We start from the raw sequence: 21,178 nt of genomic DNA, 5'->3' as shown, positions 1-21,178 counted from the left end.
TTAAGTGTGTTTCCTGCAGACAACATATTGTAGGGTTCTGATTTTTGATCCAATCTGCTATCCCTCTCCGTTGATGGGATTGTTCATCCCATTCACATTTACAGTTAAAATGACTAATTCTGTATTTCCTGCCATCATATTATCCCCAGATTATGCTTTTTCCCTTGACGCCCCTGATCCCCCTCCCCGATATTTAATTTACAGACCCCCCTTGTGACGCACAACCCTCCCTTTTTTTAAGTATCCCTCCCCCCCTCCCTCCAAGTCCCTTCTCTTATTCTCCTTTTCCTTTTCCCTTTTTCTCTCCCCCATTTTAATGAGGTGAGAGAAAATTCTCTGAAAAACAAAAATGTTAATTATTTACTCTATGAGCCTCTCCTGATGAGAGTAAGATTCACACAATGATTCTCCCCCTTAATAAATTCCCTCAGATATGGTGTATTTTCTATGCCTCTTCATGGGATGTAGTTTCCCTCTTTTTATCATTCCTTCCCCTTTTTCTGAAATGACCTCCTTCTCTTTACTACAGCCCCCTTTTTTTCTTTTATATCAGTAAAATCAAATTATCCTTGAGTACTTTTTATATACCCACAACAGAGTTACATTTCTCAAGGGTTCTGTGTACCTTTTTCTGTGTCTCTTCAGTCTTGTGGATGTAGATCAAATTTTTTGTTTAAGTCTGCTTTTTTTCTTAGAAACATATAGAATTCCTCTATTTCATTGAATGACCATCTTCTTCCATGGAAAAAGATGCTAAAGTTAGCTGGGTAGTTCATTCTTGGTTGCAGTCCTTGATCTTTTGCCTTACAGATTATCAGGTTCCAGGACCTTCTATCTTTTAATGTGGAGGCAGCCAGATCTTGAGTGACCCTTATTGTGGCACCTTGGTATTTAAATTGTTTTTTTCTAGCTGCTTGCAGGATTTTCTCCTTTGTGTGGTAATTCTGCAGCTTAGCCACAATATTCCATGGTGTTCTTTTTTTAGGGTCTATTTCAGAAGGAGTTTGATGAATTCTTTCCACATCTACTTTCCCTTCTGTTTCTATTATCTCTGGACAGTTCTCTTTGATAATTGCCTGTAAAATAGAATCTAGGCTCTTTTTTTGGTCATAGTTTTCTGGAAGTCCAATGATCTGCACATTATCTCTCCTAGATCTATTTTCCAGGTCTATAGATTTTCCCAGTAAGTATTTGACGTTGTTCTCCAGCTTCTCATTTTTTTTTGTTTTGTTTGGCTGATTCTTGGGTTCTCTGTGAATCATTCATTTCTATTTGTTCCATCCTGACTTTTAAGGAGTTATTTCCTTCTTTCACAGTTTTTAGTTCTTTTTGTAAATGCCCAATTTCGTTTTTAAATGAATTATTTTGCTCTATTGATTTTTTTTCCATTTCTCTAATTTTTTTTTTTTGAGAATTATTTTCTTTTTCCAATTCAGAAATTCTATTTTCTTGAGACTTTTTTATCTTCTCCAATTCAGAAATCCTACTTTCCTGTGATTTTTTAACCTTTTCTAATTCACAAATTTTGTTTCCCTGCATCTCCTGTGAATTCTTTATTTTTTCCAACTCCAATTTCAGGACGTAGTTATTCTCTATCATAGCTTCCCTTTCCTTTTCCCATTTTTCTTCAAGCTTTCTTAACTTTTTAATAGTCTCATCTAGGAGAGAGTTATGTGATGGGGGGCAGGAACCGTTCCCCTTTAGGTTGTTATCTGCTGTCTCTCTGCTGTTAACTTCCTCGGGGTTGGATACCCGCTATTTCTCTGTGTAGTAGGAATCTATGGTTTTTCTGGCTTTTTTGTTCATATTTAAAAAATCTTTTGGGGTCTGTCCCTGGGTTAGGAAATTATTTATTTACTTCTTTACCAGCTTGCTCCCAGACCGGATGGATGCAGTGGCTCTTGTGCCTGAGCTAAGAGAGAGCTCTGGGAGAGAGTTCCCCACCCCCTCCCTGGAAGTGCCTCAGAGGTGACTAGCACTGCTGTGCCCCGAGGGCGCTGTGTTTTAGTGGCTTCCCTGAGGTTGAGATTGAACAGTAAATATGGCACAAAGCCTAGCATATGAGTCCAGGTGGGGAGTGGATGTCTGCAGCAGGTGACGTGAAAAGCCCCTGTGCTCAAACTGGAAGTGTCTGCCAGAAACCGAGGTCCCTAGTTCAAAGGTTCCACTCCTCTGGTACTTCCGGATCTGAGTTCCACTCCCTCCAGCTAAGCTAGGCAATGTGTGTTGCCTTGGGCCGTATCCACCCACTTGTCAATCTCTTAACTATTCTCAGGTGGTAGCTGAGGCCACACCCCCTGGTGCCAAGATCTCCTGAGTCACCCCCAGGGTCCGGGGAAAATCTAATCTCTCTGAGTTTTTTTAAAGTATTTTAGCTTTCTCTTCTGAACTGCTATATGCTAAGCAGAGAAGAGCTAACGGCCTGTGCCAGATTCCTTTATCTCAGTGGCTTCTCTGTTCCCAGAGCCCTTCCCAGCTCGATCAGAGCAGTATGCTAGCACCCAGCCATCTGTGCTGGCCTCTCTTCTTCCTCCCCTGGGAACTGACCTTTTCTGTTGAAACTCCAGATTCTCTTCAGCTGGTAAGTCGTGCTTCCAGTCCTTGTGGTATCTATCAGTCCAGGGCTATTTGTGAGGCTGATTTATCTAATTGGTTGTGAGGGAGTGAGGACGTTCACAGAGTCGTGTGTTTCTTCTCCGCCATCTTGGCTCCGCCCCCCAGAAACTATTTTTCAAGGAGTTATTTTCTTTTCCTATTTTGTCAAATCCATTTTGTAAGGTATTATAGGCTTTTACCATTTCATTAAATCTATTTGGTAAATAGTTTTCTTTAGATAATGTTTCTTTTTGAAACCCTCTTGCAAAATTTTCATTTCCTTTCCTTATCTTTCTTCTCGTTTCAAGTTCCTTTTTGAATTCTTCCAAGAGAGGCTTGTGAGATGGGGACGAATTCCTATCATCCTTTGGGATCTCATCTGGAGATGACCTGCTTTTAGTGTCCTCAGAGTTTGAAATCTCTTGTTCTCTTTCTCCATAAAAAACTATGCTGAGAGTTCTTTTTGCTTATTGTTTTTTAAGATTGAGGTCTGTTTTAGATAAAGGGGGGATTGTCCAAGCTTCCTCTATTAGGCTAAGTTGGGTCAGTGCTGACTAACTTCTGGTGCTAGTTGGGCATGGCCAGGGCCCAAGATATTCTGGGGTTGAGCGGCTGATTTGCCTTTTGCATTTGTGTTGGATGTTTTCCAGCTAATATGCTGATTTATCGGCTTGTAACAAGGACAGAGGAGCCAGCACTGCTATAGATTCCTCCTGCTAGATTCCTTGGTGCCTGAAGCCCACACCACCCTGGATGGGGGGAGGTCTGCATTACCAGTGCTTGGCCTACTTCCCACAGTGGTCAATTGAAGCAGACCTTTTCTGGAGATCTTTAAAATTATCTTCTGGCGGAAATATGTCACACTGCAAATACTTGTGGGTTCTGTCACTTCAAAACCAGATCAAAGGCTCGATTTGCTGTTAATTTGAGGGATATGTGAGAGAGCTCTGATAAAGTCATGTCTCCTCTCTTGCCATCTTGGCTCTTCCACCCCCAGGACAATTTTCCTAAATTACTTCTTGCATTTTTGTTTCAAGGTTCTTTTTTAGGTCACAATTGTCAGGCAGTCCAATTTTCTCTTCTTAAATCTGTTCTCCAGATCTGTTTTTTAACTTTTATTTCTCATTTGGTTCTCTTTGTTTTGAATCTCTAAAATCTATCCTTTCTGTTATTTCCTGGTTTGTCTTAACTTTTTTGTCTTGTACTTGCTCCATCCTCATTATCAAAGAATTATTTTCATCTTGAGACTATTTCTCCTTTCCAAGTTGGTTTCCTTTTTCGTTTCATAAGCTTTTGGTTTTCCTTGCACGGATTTTTTTTTTTTTTTTTTTTTTTGGTTAGTTTTTCCTTAGTGTCTCTGATTTGACTTTTAAATTCTTGTTTGAGTTGTATACATTCTCTTTGGGTTTGGGGCCATTTCAGGTTACTCTTTGAGATAAAAGCTCTTTTACTTAATCGTCCTCCTCTTAAAATGAACTCTCGGCTTCCCTGTTGCCATAATGTTCCTATGGTGGGATTCTTCTTAGCTGGTGCATTTTTTAAAAAAGATTTAATACTATTTTAAGGACCTCTACTTGTGTTGTAAAGGGATGGTTCCTCATGCTTCCTCTTCAGATGTGCCCTCTGTCCAGAAACCCCAAACTCTCTGACCCAGAAGCACAAACCAAGAGCATCCCCTCTTGGGTGTACCAGCACTCTGTACTAGCAGCCAATAGCATCCCAGCCCCTGCCTCTGCTCCCACCAGGGTGTGGTTCCTTCTTGTCAGGGCCACTTCCTCAGGTCCTCAGTGGGCCAGCTGTTGCCATCCTAATCAGCCCAGCTTCACTTATTCTCCAGGAGGCTCACAACTTCAACTTGATTTGACTGTGAGATAAAAGTGTCTGTGGTTTTTGCTGAAGCTCCAGCCAATACCTAGCCAGGCCAAGGGTCCCCACTTCTTTTTTCGGTGGATTTAGCCTAGTGATGATAGTTCAGACAGGAAAATCCTCAGTCCAATGGCTTTCTTCCCATCTTTGGGGCTGTGTCTGAAGGACCTCCATTCTACCCCAATTTTTTTTTTTTTTTATTTTAATGTCTAAATTTGATCGGCAGCATAATTTTGTCAAGCCTGTAGGCAAAATAGGCAGTGCTGTAAGTTAGCATATTTTTGATGATACTTCTAGACTCCTCCATTTAAAGAAAGAAACTTTTTAAAGAAACCCCAAAAGGGGCATTATTAGCCAGAATGGCCTCCCTGGGTTGTTTGGGAGGAATGGGAGTGGATGACAAAGACAGGGTTCACTTTACCCCTCCTCTTTTGAGTTGTAATGAGTTTGGCAAGGCGGGATAGGGTGGATTTTTGTTGTTTGGAGCATTCTCCTAGTATCATTTCTGAGTCATCTTTGTAGCTACACTCTGGAATAGTGCTGGAGTCAGGGTTGGAGATAGGCTGTACTTTAGGTCTTATATTAATGGCACTGGTTCTGATAGGGCTGGGGGGATTAGCATTTTCTGGATAAGACCATTCTTCTTGGAGCATTTCTGCAGCAAGTTTCCGAACACATTTTGGTGTACTGGTGTCCCGAGGGCGAAAGACAGGGTCCAGTGGGGTACTGTTGGAGAGAGGGCTAAGGGCAGTTTCCACTTTAGATCTTAGTTTCTTAAATGCACTGAATTTTTCAGGGTGGTTGGGACCGGCTTTTTCAGAGCATAATTCCGGAGGCCTGATGGTGGAGGTGAGGGCGTTGGGGACAGCCTTGGGTGAAGTTTCTGAATCATTTGTGAAAATAGGATGGACTTTGCTGTTCCTGTTTGGAGCTCTGTGTGTTGTTTCAGCACAGGATGCAGAACGAGGGGGTGGATTAATCAAAATCAAAAGAAGAGCCAGGGCCTTAGGAGGAATGTCAAAGCCTAAATGTCTCATCCACCAAGGGCCCCCAGCGTTCCTCTCCTTCCTTGGTGAGCTCACAGGAATATTGTGCCCCTGGCTCCTGAGGTCGGAGGGTTGCTGAATATTTTCCAAATACAAGGCAAAAATACGGTGACGGGGACCTGAGCGTCTCATTGCTTTTGCCTGTTGCTCCTCGACCAAGTCTGTGAATGAAGAAGGGACCATATGAGCAAAGGTGAAGGAATCAGGAATTGTGGGTAGCAAAGAGCAGCAGCTCTGAGATTATGATTGGCCAAGGAGTGATTCCTGGCCTTTGGTGGGCAACTGGACCTTTATCAATGTGCTCTTGCCTATGCTCTCCCTTATCACACACTTGGAGGAACCCCAAGAGACAACTTCATTACTTCCAATTTTTTCTGGTAAACCACTTATTTGTACAGAGTTGTTTGTATGGAATCACCCCCTTATACTGGAAACTCCTTCAAACCAGGGCCCGGCTTGGGCAATTCTTGTATCCCCCCACTGCTTACTATGGAGCTTGACCCACTCTAGATAAGAAATGTTTATTGACTGTGGCCTCTACTTATTCTTTCCCCTTTCTCTCTCCTAAACTCTCTGTACTCTGATTTCTCACATTCTCATTGGATTGAGTTTTACTAAGTGAAATGCAAAGTTACTATGATAACCTCCAAAGGACAAAAGTGAATGATCCCTTTTTGAATATAATTTCAATTAATTTAATATTGAGCCCATTACATTTAAAATTTTTTCTTATACATTTCTTAATGTAAAGATTTTTTAAAGATGTTTGCTTTGTAGGTTCTTTCCCCATCCACAAATTAAGAAACCATATATGAAATTATCCAAAACATTTTCATAAATTTGTGAAAAAACATAGACCTCCCACCTTAATGAAAATAGAACACTGAAGAGAAATTATTTTAAAAATAGAGAGATTAAGAAAAAAATGAGAATGCTTCAATCTGTATTCACACATAATCAGTCCTTCTCTGTGAATGAATAAGATTTTTTATCATAAGTCCTTTAGAGTAGTTGTACAAGATTTTGTGAGTGAGAACATTAAAATCCTTTACTCCTGATCTCCCCAGAACCTTGCTATCATTTCATATACAGCATATTTTGCTTTGTTCGTGGAGTACTTTTCAGGTTTTTTCCCCCCCATGGGAACATTCAGCTCATCATTTCCCAGAGAACAATGATATTCCAATAGATAAACACTTCAAAAATTGCTTTTACTATTACTATTGCTTTCCCCTCATTTATTCTCTCTCTCCTTTCACTCTCTCTTCAAACATGTTTTGCTATTGACCACTGACTCTCTTCTTTTATCACCCCTCTCCCATATTCTATTGCCCTCCCATTTTCCTGCAGGCTAAGATAGATTTCCATACACCTATTGAGTATTTATGATGTCTCTTATTTGAGCCACTTCTGATGAGAGTAATGTTCTCTCAATCTCTCCTCTCCTTCTTCAATGAAAAAGCCTTTTTTTTTTTCTTTTTCTTATGGCACATAATTTGCAGCACTCCACTTTTTCCTTTCCCTTTTCCCAGTACATTCCTGTCTCACTCCCTGTCATCATTTTTAAAAAAAGATATTATTCCTTCATACTTCACGCACATTCGTTATCCCCTGGCCATGTATATTCCTTCTAACAGCCAGAATATTGGGAATGTCCTAAGGAGTTACAAGTATCATTCTTCTATGTCGGGATACAAACATATACAGGTTAAACCACGGCCAGGGATATTCATCCTGCCTCAATCTCTCTTGAGCTCTTTCCCCCAATTCCCATGTAATATCTAATGGACATTTTGAACCAGATGGCCAATTGCACTGGATCCTCAAGATGTCCAAAACAGAATCTGTTCTTTTTCTCCTACCCTCTGTTCTCTTCTGAAATTCCCTTTTTTGTCACCCAGGTTTGCAGGCTCAGTCATCCACTACTCTTCCCTTAGCTCAGCCCACATGTCTTCCAACGACTTAGTCATCTTTTAATTCCTTACTAGATGACATTTTTACTATAGGAGTTTTTTGGTTTGTTTTTTGTTTTTGTTTTTTCCCTTCTTTTCTCCCATAGATATCAGCCTGGTGACCGTGTACACCTCTGTCCTAAACTCTTCTGATAGCCTCATTGTTCCATTAGGATTATGCCTTCTGACATTTTTATATACTCTGTATTTACTTGGCATATTCTAGTTTGTGTACTTCTGGCCCTCTCTCTTAAGATGAATTTGGGGGGAGGTGTCTTATTGAATACAGTGACTGACATAAGAATAATCATTGCTATTTATTTAGTGATTGATCCTCAGCCTGAGGAAATAATTTGGTTTCTTTGCACCATGATGAATTCTAGGAATTTCCTGAGGAAAAATACTGTCATCAAATAAGTACTGAGGACTCTGCTTCCAACATCCCATCTTCCCAGCTAAAGGAGTATCAAGCAGCCCAAAAAAGACTTAATCTCTCATTGGACACAAGTCAGCTATTGCTTTTCATTGTCCAATACGTTTTGATAAAAAATGATCCATTTCTAGAGGTCCCTTTCCCTGTTTCCTCCTTTTCCCATTCCATCTCTCCCCTCTCCTCCCCATTAAAAGTAATCCAAAGTCAGCAACTGAGAAATTCCTTTTAACAACTATGGAAGAAATAGAGGTTGAAACTTTGTAGGCAAATTGTCAGTATAAAGAAGAATTTTTAAAGTTCGAAAAATAAAGAAGAAAGCTTTAAAGCTCAAAAACAAGGGCACAAAATTTCTGAAAATTCTAATATTCTTTGAATTGACAATATCCTATATACTGGTCAGGCCTACAGTCCACCGGCTCCCATCCCTGCTTCTTCTTTCCCCTTAACATTTACTCATAGTCTTTTACTCAAATCCACAAGATCTAAGGGGACAAAGTAGTAACTACAATGTGGGCCTGAAGGGCAAGATTGAGCAACTTGAAAGCCCTAACCTTGAAAGCTTCTACCCTGGAATAGCCTTTCTTAACCCTTTCAGTGCCTTGAAACATACCAGCTCTAAGAAGAAATGACAGATTGGCTACCCAAGCACAGGGAGAAAAGGATTTTCCATACCTACCTGGGATATCTACAAGTAGGATAAACAATCTTTTCCACCCCCCCTTCCAATTAAAACAAGCAATGGAATATATATTCCTTTTGAGATTTGCAGAGAACTTTTTCTATGAATTTAAAATATGGTTTGGAGTTTTGTGGGATAGGTAGGCTCCAGTACTTGTCTGAAGGTTAATTGTCAGAAAAAAAGTTAAAATCTTTGATACTGCTCTGCCTCATCTCGTCTCCAGCTAAGGGGATCCCCACATCTCTCATGGCATGATAAGATATAAGGGGCTTAAATCTGTGATTTATGTAATGATTGTTACTCACATCTTTTAAAGAAAGTCATAAAGGTTATGGGGTTGACTTGAAATCAATTCTTTGGGGGTTCGATTCCTTCCTTTCTCATTTAGGCTTTAATGAACACAGGTTGCTCAAATGTATGATAAGCTTGAATCCCCCCAATGGGGGGCTATTGCTCTAAATGAAGACCTGGAGGCAGTCTCAGGGTCACATCAGGGAGAGAGAGAGCAAACCTCTCCCTTGTGCCACCTGCACTGCACTCCATAGCCTTTCCCCCTATACATCTCCTTTGATCCTTACATCAACCCTGTGAGGAAACAGAGGCAAATGGGAAATGGTTTGCCTCAGGGACACTGAGTTTGAAACGCAGTCATCCAGACTCCCAGGCCCACATCATTCTTAAGAACTGAGGAGCTTCTTCAGATTAACAACAAACAAAAAGCCATTTTCTTTGTGGTGAGTCTCAGATGGTTTGAGTAATCTCCTCAGAGTCTATAGAAGAGTTGTCTCCCTTAAGTTCTCCCATGTATCCCAGCTGCTCCCCCAATGAGGACAGACCACAAGCATCTTGTCCAGCTCCTATTGCTGTCACAAGCAATGTCTCTCTCATTCATGTCTACTCCCAGTGGCTTCCCACAAACATACATACTTCCCCCCAATACAAACTCCCTCACTCTTCTTCCTAGACATATTCGGCTGTCCCCACTCCAGAATAGTGAGTATCATGGAGTCTCTTACCTGAAAGAGCTTCTCTGAGATGCAAAACCCAAGGCAGCCCCTTAGGTGGTGAAGTACGAAGTGATACCTCTCTGTCCCTCTGTCTGTCTCTGTATCTCCCTTTCTCTCTCTTTCCCACTCTTTCTCTCTCTCCTCTTTCCCTCCCTCTCTCCTCTCTTGCTCGTTCTCTCCCTCTCTCTGTTTCCCTCTCCCTCTCTCTCCCTTTTTCCACACTCTCTCACAACCTTTCTCAGTTTTCTCTCACACTTTTTATTCACTGTTTCTCTATCCCCACTCTCTCTTTCCCTCACCCTCTCTTTCCCTCACTCTCGCTCCTCTCTTAACTCTATTTTTTACACCGCACTCTCTCCTCTCCCTCTCCTCTCCCTCTCTTCTCCCTTCCTCCTCCTCACTCTCTCCCTCTCCTACGCCTCTCTCCTCTCTATCTATCCCTGTCTCCTGTCTGGGCTCTGGTGCTCTCTATCTCCGCTCAATATCGCACTCTCACACTCTCTATCTCGCCTGCTCTCTCTCCCGCACAGAGCACGGCTCTTGGGACTCCTGGGCTTTTATCCCCATAATGCTTTGTGAGGTCATCATGACATCACATACCATTTTCCTATGATATCATTTCCCTCCCTCCAATCAGCTCTCTCATTGCAGATAGGATTCTTTATGCAGAGACAGGAAGCTTGTTCCTGACTTACTTTCCTGAACCCAAGCCCCTGAGCCTTCATTGGGTTTCAAACACTTTCCCACTAATTCTCAATAAACAGTTTTGCCATTTTCCCCCTAGCATGCATCTTTACCAAACATGAAAAACATCACCGACTCTGAAATTGTAAAATTCTAGTCTGAGTATCCATTAGGAAGAAAATACATTTCTTCCTAATAGATAGATAGATAGATAAGGGGAATTTAATAGTTTGAATGTAAAATTTTTCAATTCAGCTTTTTTTTCTTTCCCTCTATGGTTCATGTCCAATCAAGGAGAGATAATATGGCTTTTTTATTGATAGGGCAAAGAAATTTCCCATCTTCCTCCTCTTCTTCTTAACTTCTTTAACACTCCTTACCTCCATCCACACTTTTTCTCAAACATCCTTTTGTTAGGATTCTTACAAGGTGCTAAGTCATTGGAATGGATATCATCCAATGGTTCAGTAGGATTGCTCTGATCCTACAAGGAGATGTTATGAGCCAGAACTTGAGACCAAGTATTTATGTACTCATGTACTTAGTTCACACCTTTAAAGGAGTTCTCTCATTGGTTCACACATTAGAGTTCATGTCTTTAGAGACCATAGAAAAGGACAGGTCCACTCTCTGAGAGAAGATTCAGAGCCAGGATTCAGTGGCGAGATTCACAAGTCCTGGAGATTCACAAGTCCAGGAGATTCACAAGTCTAAAGAAACAGCCTGCTCATGGACTTCCAGGACATTCAGAACTAGGATTGAGTTCCCAGAGATTCAGAAGGTAGAAGCCCCACAATCCCATACTCTTGGAGGCCGAGTCTGATTCATTCCCATTTTGACATTTGTGCTGGCTGGAGATATTTGGACAAGAGCTCTCGGGAATCAAGGAGAGAGATAGGGCTCTAAGAAAGTGAAGGGGACACAGAAAAAGATTCAGGATTTGGAAGGGTACAATAAAGGATCCGGACTGTAACTCTTGGCTGCAAGAGGTGATTATTGGCACTTAACTGAAAGCAAGGCTGCCTCCAGAACCTCCCCAACAAATCCGAGCCCAGAGAACGATTACCATTTAAAGAACAGAAAATGACATGTTGGGGCCTAATTTGGGGCAGACAGGATCCTGAGTTCGGTGGAACAAACCTCTGATCTGCATCCAATGGAAAAGTCTCTCTGACCCAGAAATTAGGGTGAGTACAACAAGGAAACTTGGCTAAAGAGCTAATGTAGAATTTCAACTCAATGGGGCAGATGTTTAGAAAATAGCCTTCTGTTTCTGTTCAAGGAAAATGTTTAGAGAGCATTGTCAAGTTATGAAAAGCCAAGCACTGATTATAATTTTGAAGGAGATCACAGAACTTTTAGAAACTGTGCTGGTCATATGCCCTTGTTTTTCTATGGAAAAAAATTGGATCTAGATGAATGGGAATTAGTAGGAGAGCAAGTAGGTGAACACTGCAATTCCAATCCAAAGTCTATTTCGAAAGATATTCTTCATACATACAATTTAATTCAAGTGGCTTTACAAAGTGTTCGACTAAAGAAAAGGAAGAAAGAACAGGAGGAGGATCATCCAACTAAACTAGGTGAAAAGGATGAGTCAGGTAACAATGGAGTTAAGTACAATGCTGAGCAACAGGAGCATTTCCCATCTCCTCCTCCCTCAATTAACCCTTCATGGGTAGAGGAAAGAGGAGGAGGGGAAGAGGCAGTGACACAAACAGAATTGCCTGTGAAGCAGCCTATGACAAAATTAGAAAAAGCAATGGTTAAGGCTAAGGGAGAAGGACAGAATATACGATATGTTATAGATGCATTCCCTGTGATTGAAGAGCATGACTCTTCTGCTAAAACAAAAAGATACACTCCTTTTGATGTGGATAAAATTAAGGATTTGAAAAAAGGTAGCACTCTTTATGGGGCCACATCATCTTATGTTAAGATGTTACTAGATAATTTTTCTTATGAAATCCTAACCCCTAATGATTGGAAATCCATAGCTAGGACATGTTTAGAACTTAGACAAACTTGTTGTGGCTTTTGGAGTATCATGAATTATGTAGGATTCAAGTCAGTGCAATAGGGAAACAGGAGTTAACACACAATTGACTTTTGACCAACTAGCAAGTGAAGGTCAGTATGGAGAGAATAGATCCAGTGACTTCCCACAAACATACATATCTCCCCCCCGCCCCAAATACAAACTCCCTCATTCCTTCTCCTAGACATATTCGGCTGTCCCCCCTCCAGAATAGTGAGTATGATGGAGTCTCTTACCTGAAAGAGCTTCTCCAAGATGCCAAGGCAGTCCCTTAGGTGGTGAAGTATGAGGTGATACCTCTCTGTCCCTCTCTCCTCTCTATCTATTGCTCTCTCCTCTCCTCCGCCTCTCTCCTCTCCTCCGCCTCTCTCCTCTCTATCGCTCTCTCCTCTCCTCCGCCTCTCTCTTCTCTATCTATCGCTGTCTCTTGTTTGGGCTCTGGCGCTCTCTATCTCCGCTCAATATCGCACTCTCACACTCCCTATCTCGCCTGCTCTCTCTCCCGCACAGAACACGGCTCTTGGGACTCCTGGTCTTTTATCCCCATAATGCTTTGTGAGGTCATCATGACATCACATACCATTTTCCTATGATATCATTTCCCTCCCTCCAATCAGCTCTCTCATTGCAGATAGGATTCTTCATGCAGAGACAGGAAGCTTCTTCCTGACTTACTTTCCTGAACCCAAGCCCCTGAGCCTTCATTGGGTTTCAAACGATTTCCCACTAATTCTCAATAAACAGTTTTGCCATTTCCCCCCTAGCATGCATCTTTACCAAACATGAAAAACATCACCGACTCTGAAATTGTAAAATTCTAGTCTGAGTATCCATTAGGAAGAAAATACATTTGTGTCCAGCGTGAATAGATAAGGGGAATTTAATATGTTTGAATGTAAAATTTTTCAATTCAGTTTTTTTTTCCCCTCTGTGGTTCATGTCCAATCCAGGAGAGATAATATGGCTTTTTTATTGATAGAGCAAAGAAATTTCCCATCTTCCTCCTCTTCTTCTTAACTGCTTTAACACTCCTTACCTCCATCCACACCTTTTTCTCAAACATCCTTTTGTTAGGATTCTTACAAGGTGCTAAGTCATTGGAATGGATATCATCCAATGGTTCAGTAGGATTGCTCTGATCCTACAAGGAGATGTTATGAGCCAGAACTTGAGACCAAGTATTTATGTACTCATGTACTTAGTTCACACCTTTAAAGGAGTTCTCTCATTGGTTCACAAATTAGACTTCATGTCTTTTAGAGACCATAGAAAAGGACAGGTCCACTCTCTGAGAGAAGATTCAGAGCCAGGATTCAGTGGCGAGATTCACAAGTCCTGGAGATTCAAAAGTCCAGGAGATTCACAAGTCTAAAGAAACAGCCTGCTCATGGACTTCCAGGACATTCAGAAGTAGCATTGAGTTCCCAGAGATTCAGAAGGTAGAAGCCCACAATCCCATACTCTTGGAGGCCGAGTCTGATTCATTCCCATTTTGCATTTGTGCTGGCTGGAGAATATGGACAAGAGCTCTCGGGAATCAAGGAGAGAGATAGGGCTCTAAGAAAGTGAAGTGGACACAGAAAAAGATTCAGGATTTTGAAGGGTACAATAAAGGATCCGGACTGTAACTCTTGGCTGCAAGAGGTGATTATTAGCACTTAACTGAAAGCAAGGCTGCCTCCAGAACCTCCCCAACAAATCCGAGCCCAGAGAACGATTACCATTTAAAGAACAGAAAATGACATTTTGGGGCCTAATTTGGGGCAGACAGGATCCTGAGTTCGGTGGAACAAACCTCTGATCTGGATCCAATGGAAAAGTCTCTCTGACCCAGAAATTAGGGTGAGTACAACAAGGAAACTTGGCTAAAGAGCTAATGTAGAATTTCAACTCAATGGGGCAGATGTTTAGAAAATAGCCTTCTGTTTCTGTTCAAGGAAAATGTTTAAAGAGCATTGTCAAGTTATGAAAACCCAAGCACTGGGTATAATTTTGAAGGAGATCGCAGAACTTTTAGAAACTGTGCTGGTCATATGCCCTTGTTTTTGTATGGAAAAAAATTGGATCTAGATGAATGGGAATTAGTAGGAGAGCAAGTAGGTGAACACTGCAATTCCAATCCAAAGTCTATTTCGAAAGATATTCTTCATACATACAATTTAATTCAAGTGGCTTTACAAAGTGTTAGACTAAAGAAAAGGAAGAAACAACAGGAGGAGGATCATCCAACTAAACTAGGTGAAAAGGATGAATCAGGTAACAATGGAGTTAAGTACAATGCTGAGCAACAGGAGCATTTCCCATCTCCTCCTCCCTCAATTGACCCTTCATGGGTGGAGGAAGAAGGAGGAGGGGAAGAGGCAGTGACACAAACAGAATTGCTTGTGAAGCAGCCTATGACAAAATTAGAAAAAGCAATGGTTAAGGCTAAGGGAGAAGGACAGAATATACGATATGTTATAGATGCATTCCCTGTGATTGAAGAGCATGACTCTTCTGCTCAAACAAAAACATACACTCCTTCTGATGTGGATAAAATTAAGGATTTGAAAAAAGGTAGCACTCTTTATGGGGCCACATCATCTTATGTTAAGATGTTACTAGATAATTTTTCTTATGAAATCCTAACCCCTAATGATTGGAAATCCATAGCTAGGACATGTTTAGAACTTAGACAAACTTGTTGTGGCTTTTGGAGTATCATGAATTATGTAGGATTCAAGTCAGTGCAATAGGGAAACAGGAGTTAACACACAATTGACTTTTGACCAACTAGCAAGTGAAGGTCAGTATGGAGAGAATAGATCCAGTGACTTCCCACAAACATACATATCTCCCCCCCGCGCCAAATACAAACTCCCTCATTCCTTCTCCTAGACATATTCGGCTGTCCCCCCTCCAGAATAGTGAGTATGATGGAGTCTCTTACCTGAAAGAGCTTCTCCGAGATGCCAAGGCAGTCCCTTAGGTGGTGAAGTATGAGGTGATACCTCTCTGTCCCTCTCTCCTCTCTATCTATCACTCTCTCCTCTCCTCCGCCTCTCTCCTCTCCTCCGCCTCTCTCCTCTCCTCCGCCTCTCTCCTCTCCTCCGCCTCTCTCCTCTCTATCTATCACTCTCTCCTCTCCTCCGCCTCTCTCCTCTCTATCGATCGCTGTCTCTTGTTTGGGCTCTGGCGCTCTCTATCTCCGCTCAATATCGCACTCTCACACTATCTCGCCTGCTCTCTCTCCCGCACAGAGCACGGCTCTTGGGACTCCTGGTCTTTTATCCCCATAATGCTTTGTGAGGTCATCATGACATCACATACCATTTTCCTATGATAACATTTCCTTCCCTCCAATCAGCTCTCTCATTGCAGATAGCATTCTTCATGCAGAGACAGGAAGCTTATTCCTGACTTACTTTCCTGAACCCAAGGCCCTGAGCCTTCATTGGGTTTCAAATGATTTCCCACTGATTCTCAATAAACAGTTTTGCCATTTCCCCCCTAGCATGCATCTTTACCAAACATGAAAAACATCGCCGACTCTGAAATTGTAAAATTCTAGTCTGAGTATCCATTAGGAAGAAAATACATTTCTTCCTAATAGATAGATAGATAGATAAGGGGAATTTAATATGTTTGAATGTAAAATTTTTCAATTCAGTTTTTTTTCCCCTCTGTGGTTCATGTCCAATCCAGGAGAGATAATATGGCTTTTTTATTGATAGAGCAAAGAAATTTCCCATCTTCCTCCTCTTCTTCTTAACTGCTTTAACACTCCTTACCTCCATCCACACCTTTTTCTCAAACATCCTTTTCTTAGGATTCTTACAAGGTGCTAAGTCATTGGAATGGATATCATCCAATGGTTCAGTAGGATTGCTCTGATCCTACAAGGAGATGTTATGAGCCAGAACTTGAGACCAAGCATTTATGTACCCATGTACTTAGTTCACACCTTTAAAGGAGTTCTCTCATTGGTTCACAAATTAGACTTCATGTCTTTTAGAGACCATAGGAAAGGACAGGCCCACTCTCTGAGAGGAGATTCAGAGCCAGGATTCAGTGGGGAGATTCACAAGTCCTGGAGATTCACAAGTCTAAAGAAACAGCCTGCTCATGGACTTCCAGGACATTCAGAACTAGGATTGAGTTCCCGGAGATTCAGAAGGTAGAAGTCCCACAATCCCATACTCTTGGAGGCCGAGTCTGATTCATTCCCATTTTGACATTTGTGCTGGCTGGAGATATTTGGACAAGAGCCCTCGGGAATCAAGGAGAGAGATAGGGCCCTAAGAAAGTGAAGTGGACACAGAAAAAGATTCAGGATTTTGAAGGGTACAATAAAGGATCCGGACTGTAACTCTTGGCTGCAAGAGGTGATTATTGGCACTTAACTGAAAGCAAGGCTGCTTCCAGAACCTCCCCAACAAATCCGAGCCCAGAGAACGATTACCATTTAAAGAACAGAAAATGACATGTTGGGGCCTAATTTGGGGCAGACAGGATCCTGAGTTCGGTGGAACAAACCTCTGATCTGGATCCAATGGAAAAGTCCCTCTGACCCAGAAATTAGGGTGAGTACAACAAGGAAACTTGGCTAAAGAGCTAATGTAGAATTTCAACTCAATGGGGCAGATGTTTAGAAAATAGCCTTCTGTTTCTGTTCAAGGAAAATGTTTAGAGAGCATTGTCAAGTTATGAAAAGCCAAGAACTGATTATAATTTTGAAGGAGATCACAGAACTTTTAGAAACTGTGCTGGTCATATGCCCTTGTTTTTGTATGGAAAAAAAATTGGATCTAGATGAATGGGAATTAGTAGGAGAGCAAGTAGGTGAACACTGCAATTCCAATCCAAAGTCTATTTCGAAATATATTCTTCATACATACAATTTAATTCAAGTGGCTTTACAAAGTGTTCGACTAAAGAAAAGGAAGAAAGAACAGGAGGAGGATCATCCAACTAAACTAGGTGAAAAGGATGAGTCAGGTAACAATGGAGTTAAGTACAATGCTGAGCAACAGGAGCATTTCCCATCTCCTCCTCCCTCAATTAACCCTTCATGGGTAGAGGAAAGAGGAGGAGGGGAAGAGGCAGTGACACAAACAGCTGTGAAGCAGCCTATGACAAAATTAGAAAAAGCAATGGTTAAGGCTAAGGGAGAAGGACAGAATATACGATATGTTATAGATGCATTCCCTGTGATTGAAGAGCATGACTCTTCTGCTCAAACAAAAAAGATACACTCCTTCTGATGTGGATAAAATTAAGGATTTGAAAAAAGGTTGCAGTCTAAGAATGCTGATGATTTATGTGGGATTTTTGAATCCTGAAACTTTGCTAAAGATGTGGATTATTTTAAATTGATTTTTAGTGGAATCTCTGGTGTTCTCTAAGTATACCATCATATCATTAGCAAAGAGTTATAATTTGGTTTCCTCATTACCTAATTTAATTCTTTTAATATCTTTCTCCACTCATTGCCAAAGCTAGCATTTCTAATACAACATTGAATAGTTTCATTCTATAAAAACTCTGTTCACAAACATAAGTGCTGCCAAAGATGGTTGCCATTTTGAGTGCATGGTTCCTGAGATGAGGATATGTCTCAGAGGGGAGAGATGCACAGAAATATATGAAGGCTGCTTGACTTGAATGCATCTTTCAGAGAGTCACAATTCTGCATTTCAGCAAGTTCCATTTGGTAAATTGTATCCACATTTTCAATGTCAACAGAAAATTGGTTACGGAAAAGCTGTATGTCCTATTCATGGAGATGAAGCTCTTTAAATCTAAATTGGGACTCCTTTTGCAATTTTTCCAATGAATCCACACATGTTTTGTTTGGGAATGCAATCAGCGGTTTTGCTGCTAACAGATTTTGAGTTGTGGAGAGATGGCAGAAGTTTTCCTACTTCACTTGTTTGATGAGGAGGCCTAATTTTACTTCAAATGCTTTGACATGTGATGATTGCATATCGCAGATGAGCTTCCCCTTTCCTTGAAGTTGCATATTGAAATTGTTGAGTAGTTCTGTTACATCTGTCAGAAAGGCAAGGTGCCATTTCCATTCTGCATCATTGAGCTCTGGTACTTCTTTGTTTTTTGAAAGCAGAAATGTTATAATCTGTGGAAGTAAATCATAGAAACGTTTCAAAACTCTCCCTTGCCTCAGCCAACAGACTTCTGTGTGATATAGAACATCTTCATACTCAACATTTAGCTCAGACAGAAATTCCTGAAATTGTCTGTAATGAAGTTAATACAAGATTCCACAATTTTCTTAACAGAGTCCCTCTCACTTCAGTGATTTACAACACAGCGATTGTTGGTAGATGAGGCAGGGTATGGCTGTTGGATGAGAATGGTTAAGCTTGCCCATCTCTTGATTAATGTGAGCAATTACTCCTTTCTTAGACCCCACCATGCTAGGGGCACCATCAGTTATCACACTGGCTAGTTTAGCCCAGTCCAGCTCCAAACCATCCATATTTTGGCAAACCTTTTCATAGATATCCTCTCCTGTAGTTGTTCCTTTGATGCTTTGCAGTGCAGCAAGCTCTTTTATGACTTCAAAATAATCATTTGTCCTATGAATAAAAATGAGAAGTTGTGCAAAATCACGAACATCATTGCTTTCATTGAGTGCCAAGGAAAAATATGAAATTATTTTTTGTGGAGTTTTGCAAATGCTGATGCAGATTGTCTCCCATTTCTTCAATCCTCCATGTAACTGTAGGTCCTGAAAGTCTCAGTGTACTAAATAAATCGGCCTCCTCTGGACACATCTCTTTGGCAACAGAAAGAAGGCATTCTTTAACAAATTCTCCTTCTATGAATGGTCTGCCAGTGTGTGCTATTAGCTTGGCAACTTGAAAACTTGCTCTCCGTGATGAAATATTCAGCTGCTTCTGCTTCACAAAAATACTTTGCTGAGTTGTCGATGTATTTTTCAGTTTTAATATTTTATCTTTTCTCACTTCTCTAACCAACCATATTTATCTTTATGTGGAGTTTCATAGTGTCGACGCAAATTATATTCTTTGAATACAGACACTATATTCTGGCATATAAGACATACAGCTCTTTCCTTGTACTTCATGAAAAAGTAACCATAAGTCCACTGTTCTTTGAATATCCTACACTCCAAGTCAAATTTTCTTTTTCTTGACATCATTATTTCTAAGGGATTCCAAATTTCTTTTAGTAAAATACACACACACACACACACACACACACACACATATATATATATATATATATATATATATATATCACTACAAAAACAACATACAAGCAATAACTTTGCCCACAAAGAGACATACAGACTGCAATGCCCAACTTCCTCCAAGCTGCCTCTGAGCTGTGATGCCTCCGTTTCCCACATTCTCTCTCCTGCTTCAGACCTTTCCTACACACAAGTCACTGCTCAGGCGGCCCTCCTAAATGCCCTGGCTTCCTCTCAATCCTGGGATCAATTCTCATGATCCAGAGCTGCATGACTGTATGTGCTGCACTTGTAATTTATCATAATCGCAGGCAAGACTGTGGATATATGTATATAACTGTGTGATATATTGTATGTGCAGAATAAGCTTTGGTGACAAATTGTGCATTGGGGCTTCCAGAGGAGGTCATCATGTGACTTGAAGCTGCACAAGTGTATGAGGACCTTAAGAATCTTGAGGGGGATGAAGCAGTACACCAGCTCTGCACCTCCTCATACTCAGGATAAGTGGGGGGGGCACTAAAGTCAGACCCCAGTGATTATAAGGTGATGACATATGTTAGCAATATTCAATCTCTTCATGAAACTACAGAACAAACACACAATGATAAAACTGATGACCACAACAGCCAGACATGAGGTCACTATGGATACAGGGCCATGGCCTAGTACCTGGAGCCTCACTCTGGGCAACAATAGCAGTCAGTACTGCAACATGCACTAGAGAGGAAGCTGTTACGTTGTCATTACAGCATAATGACAATAATAAAGTCAAGCTGGGACTTGTAGTACTAACTGTTACTATTCCAGCACACCAGACACAGCCCATATATTCCCCCTGCAGTGGCTGTGACATGTGCAGCATACACTGTACATCCCTCACAGCTATCTGTTGTGGTGGCTTATGCTACTTTACAAGGCCACAGGCCATCAGTTCTACCTCTTCTGCATCTCTCTCCCTTCCCCACACCACACACCCCGACCTGGGAACTCACCTCACCCCAGTATTGCCTCACACTCTATCTCCATTGCTTCAGTCCAGTGCTGGAAGTGTACGTTGCTAATGTGAGTTTAGGGTGAACATTACTTCTGTTCTGATTTTGCCATAACCCAGGGGCCACATAAACGTCCTCAGCAGGCCGCATCTGACCCGCAGGCCATAGTTTCAGGACCCCTGTCCTAGAGACTTTGCCTTCCAGAATTTCATGTTCCATGATTTCAGATCTGCATTGCAACTGCCAAGTTCTGTGGAATCCTTATTATAACTCCCTAATATTTTGATTTGTTTCTTTCTGGACATTTGTGTTATTTATTTATTTATTTATTTATTTATTTATTTTTTATTTCCTTTTCCATTTAGCCATATACATTCTTCAAAAAGTTGTTTTCTTTAGTATATTCTTGAAACTCCTTTTCCATTTGTCCAATTCTACTTTTTAAATAATTTTCCATGCTGTTGCCTGTTTTTTTTTTCAAAATTTTCTTATATCACCTTTCTTTTTTCCCCAGATTTTTCAACTGCCTTTTCTATAAGATCTTTTAACATCTTTTTTGAGCTCTTCCATGTTTTATTTCTGAGCCTAATAATACCTGCCTCTTTATTGGGGGGGAGGGGTTGTCCATAGGTATTTTGACACTGTCTTATTCTTCTGATTTTGTGTC

At 41.0% G+C, this 21,178-nt stretch overlaps 1 protein-coding gene across 3 annotated transcripts; it reads right to left on the bottom strand.

The window, feature by feature from the left end:
- Positions 1-1,348: 1,348 nt before the first annotated feature.
- Positions 1,349-20,677, bottom strand: LOC141560378 (uncharacterized). Of its 3 annotated transcripts, none has more exons than XM_074298407.1 (2): positions 20,512-20,677; positions 1,349-5,668 (listed from the first exon to the last, which is right to left on the bottom strand). In XM_074298407.1, exon 2 carries the CDS (start codon positions 5,637-5,639, stop codon positions 4,812-4,814), a length of 828 nt encoding a protein of 275 aa, XP_074154508.1. In that variant the 5' UTR covers positions 5,640-5,668; positions 20,512-20,677; the 3' UTR covers positions 1,349-4,811. The 3 variants fall into 3 exon arrangements, with proteins under 3 accessions (XP_074154508.1, XP_074154510.1, XP_074154509.1); XM_074298409.1 differs by lacking the exon at positions 20,512-20,677 and adding an exon at positions 15,230-15,537; XM_074298408.1 differs by lacking the exon at positions 20,512-20,677 and adding an exon at positions 12,537-12,784.
- Between the last annotated feature and the right edge of the window lie 501 nt (positions 20,678-21,178).

The sequence above is a fragment of the Sminthopsis crassicaudata genome, chromosome 3 (genome assembly GCF_048593235.1).
Source record: "Sminthopsis crassicaudata isolate SCR6 chromosome 3, ASM4859323v1, whole genome shotgun sequence".
Taxonomy (NCBI): Eukaryota; Metazoa; Chordata; class Mammalia; order Dasyuromorphia; family Dasyuridae; genus Sminthopsis; species Sminthopsis crassicaudata.
This window is presented reverse-complemented; position numbering and strand designations above follow the sequence as displayed.

Excerpts from the sequence above, each read along its gene's own strand:
- LOC141560378 (XM_074298407.1), bottom strand. The coding sequence starts at position 5,639 with ATGAGACGCTCAGGTCCCCGTCACCGTATTTTTGCCTTGTATTTGGAA.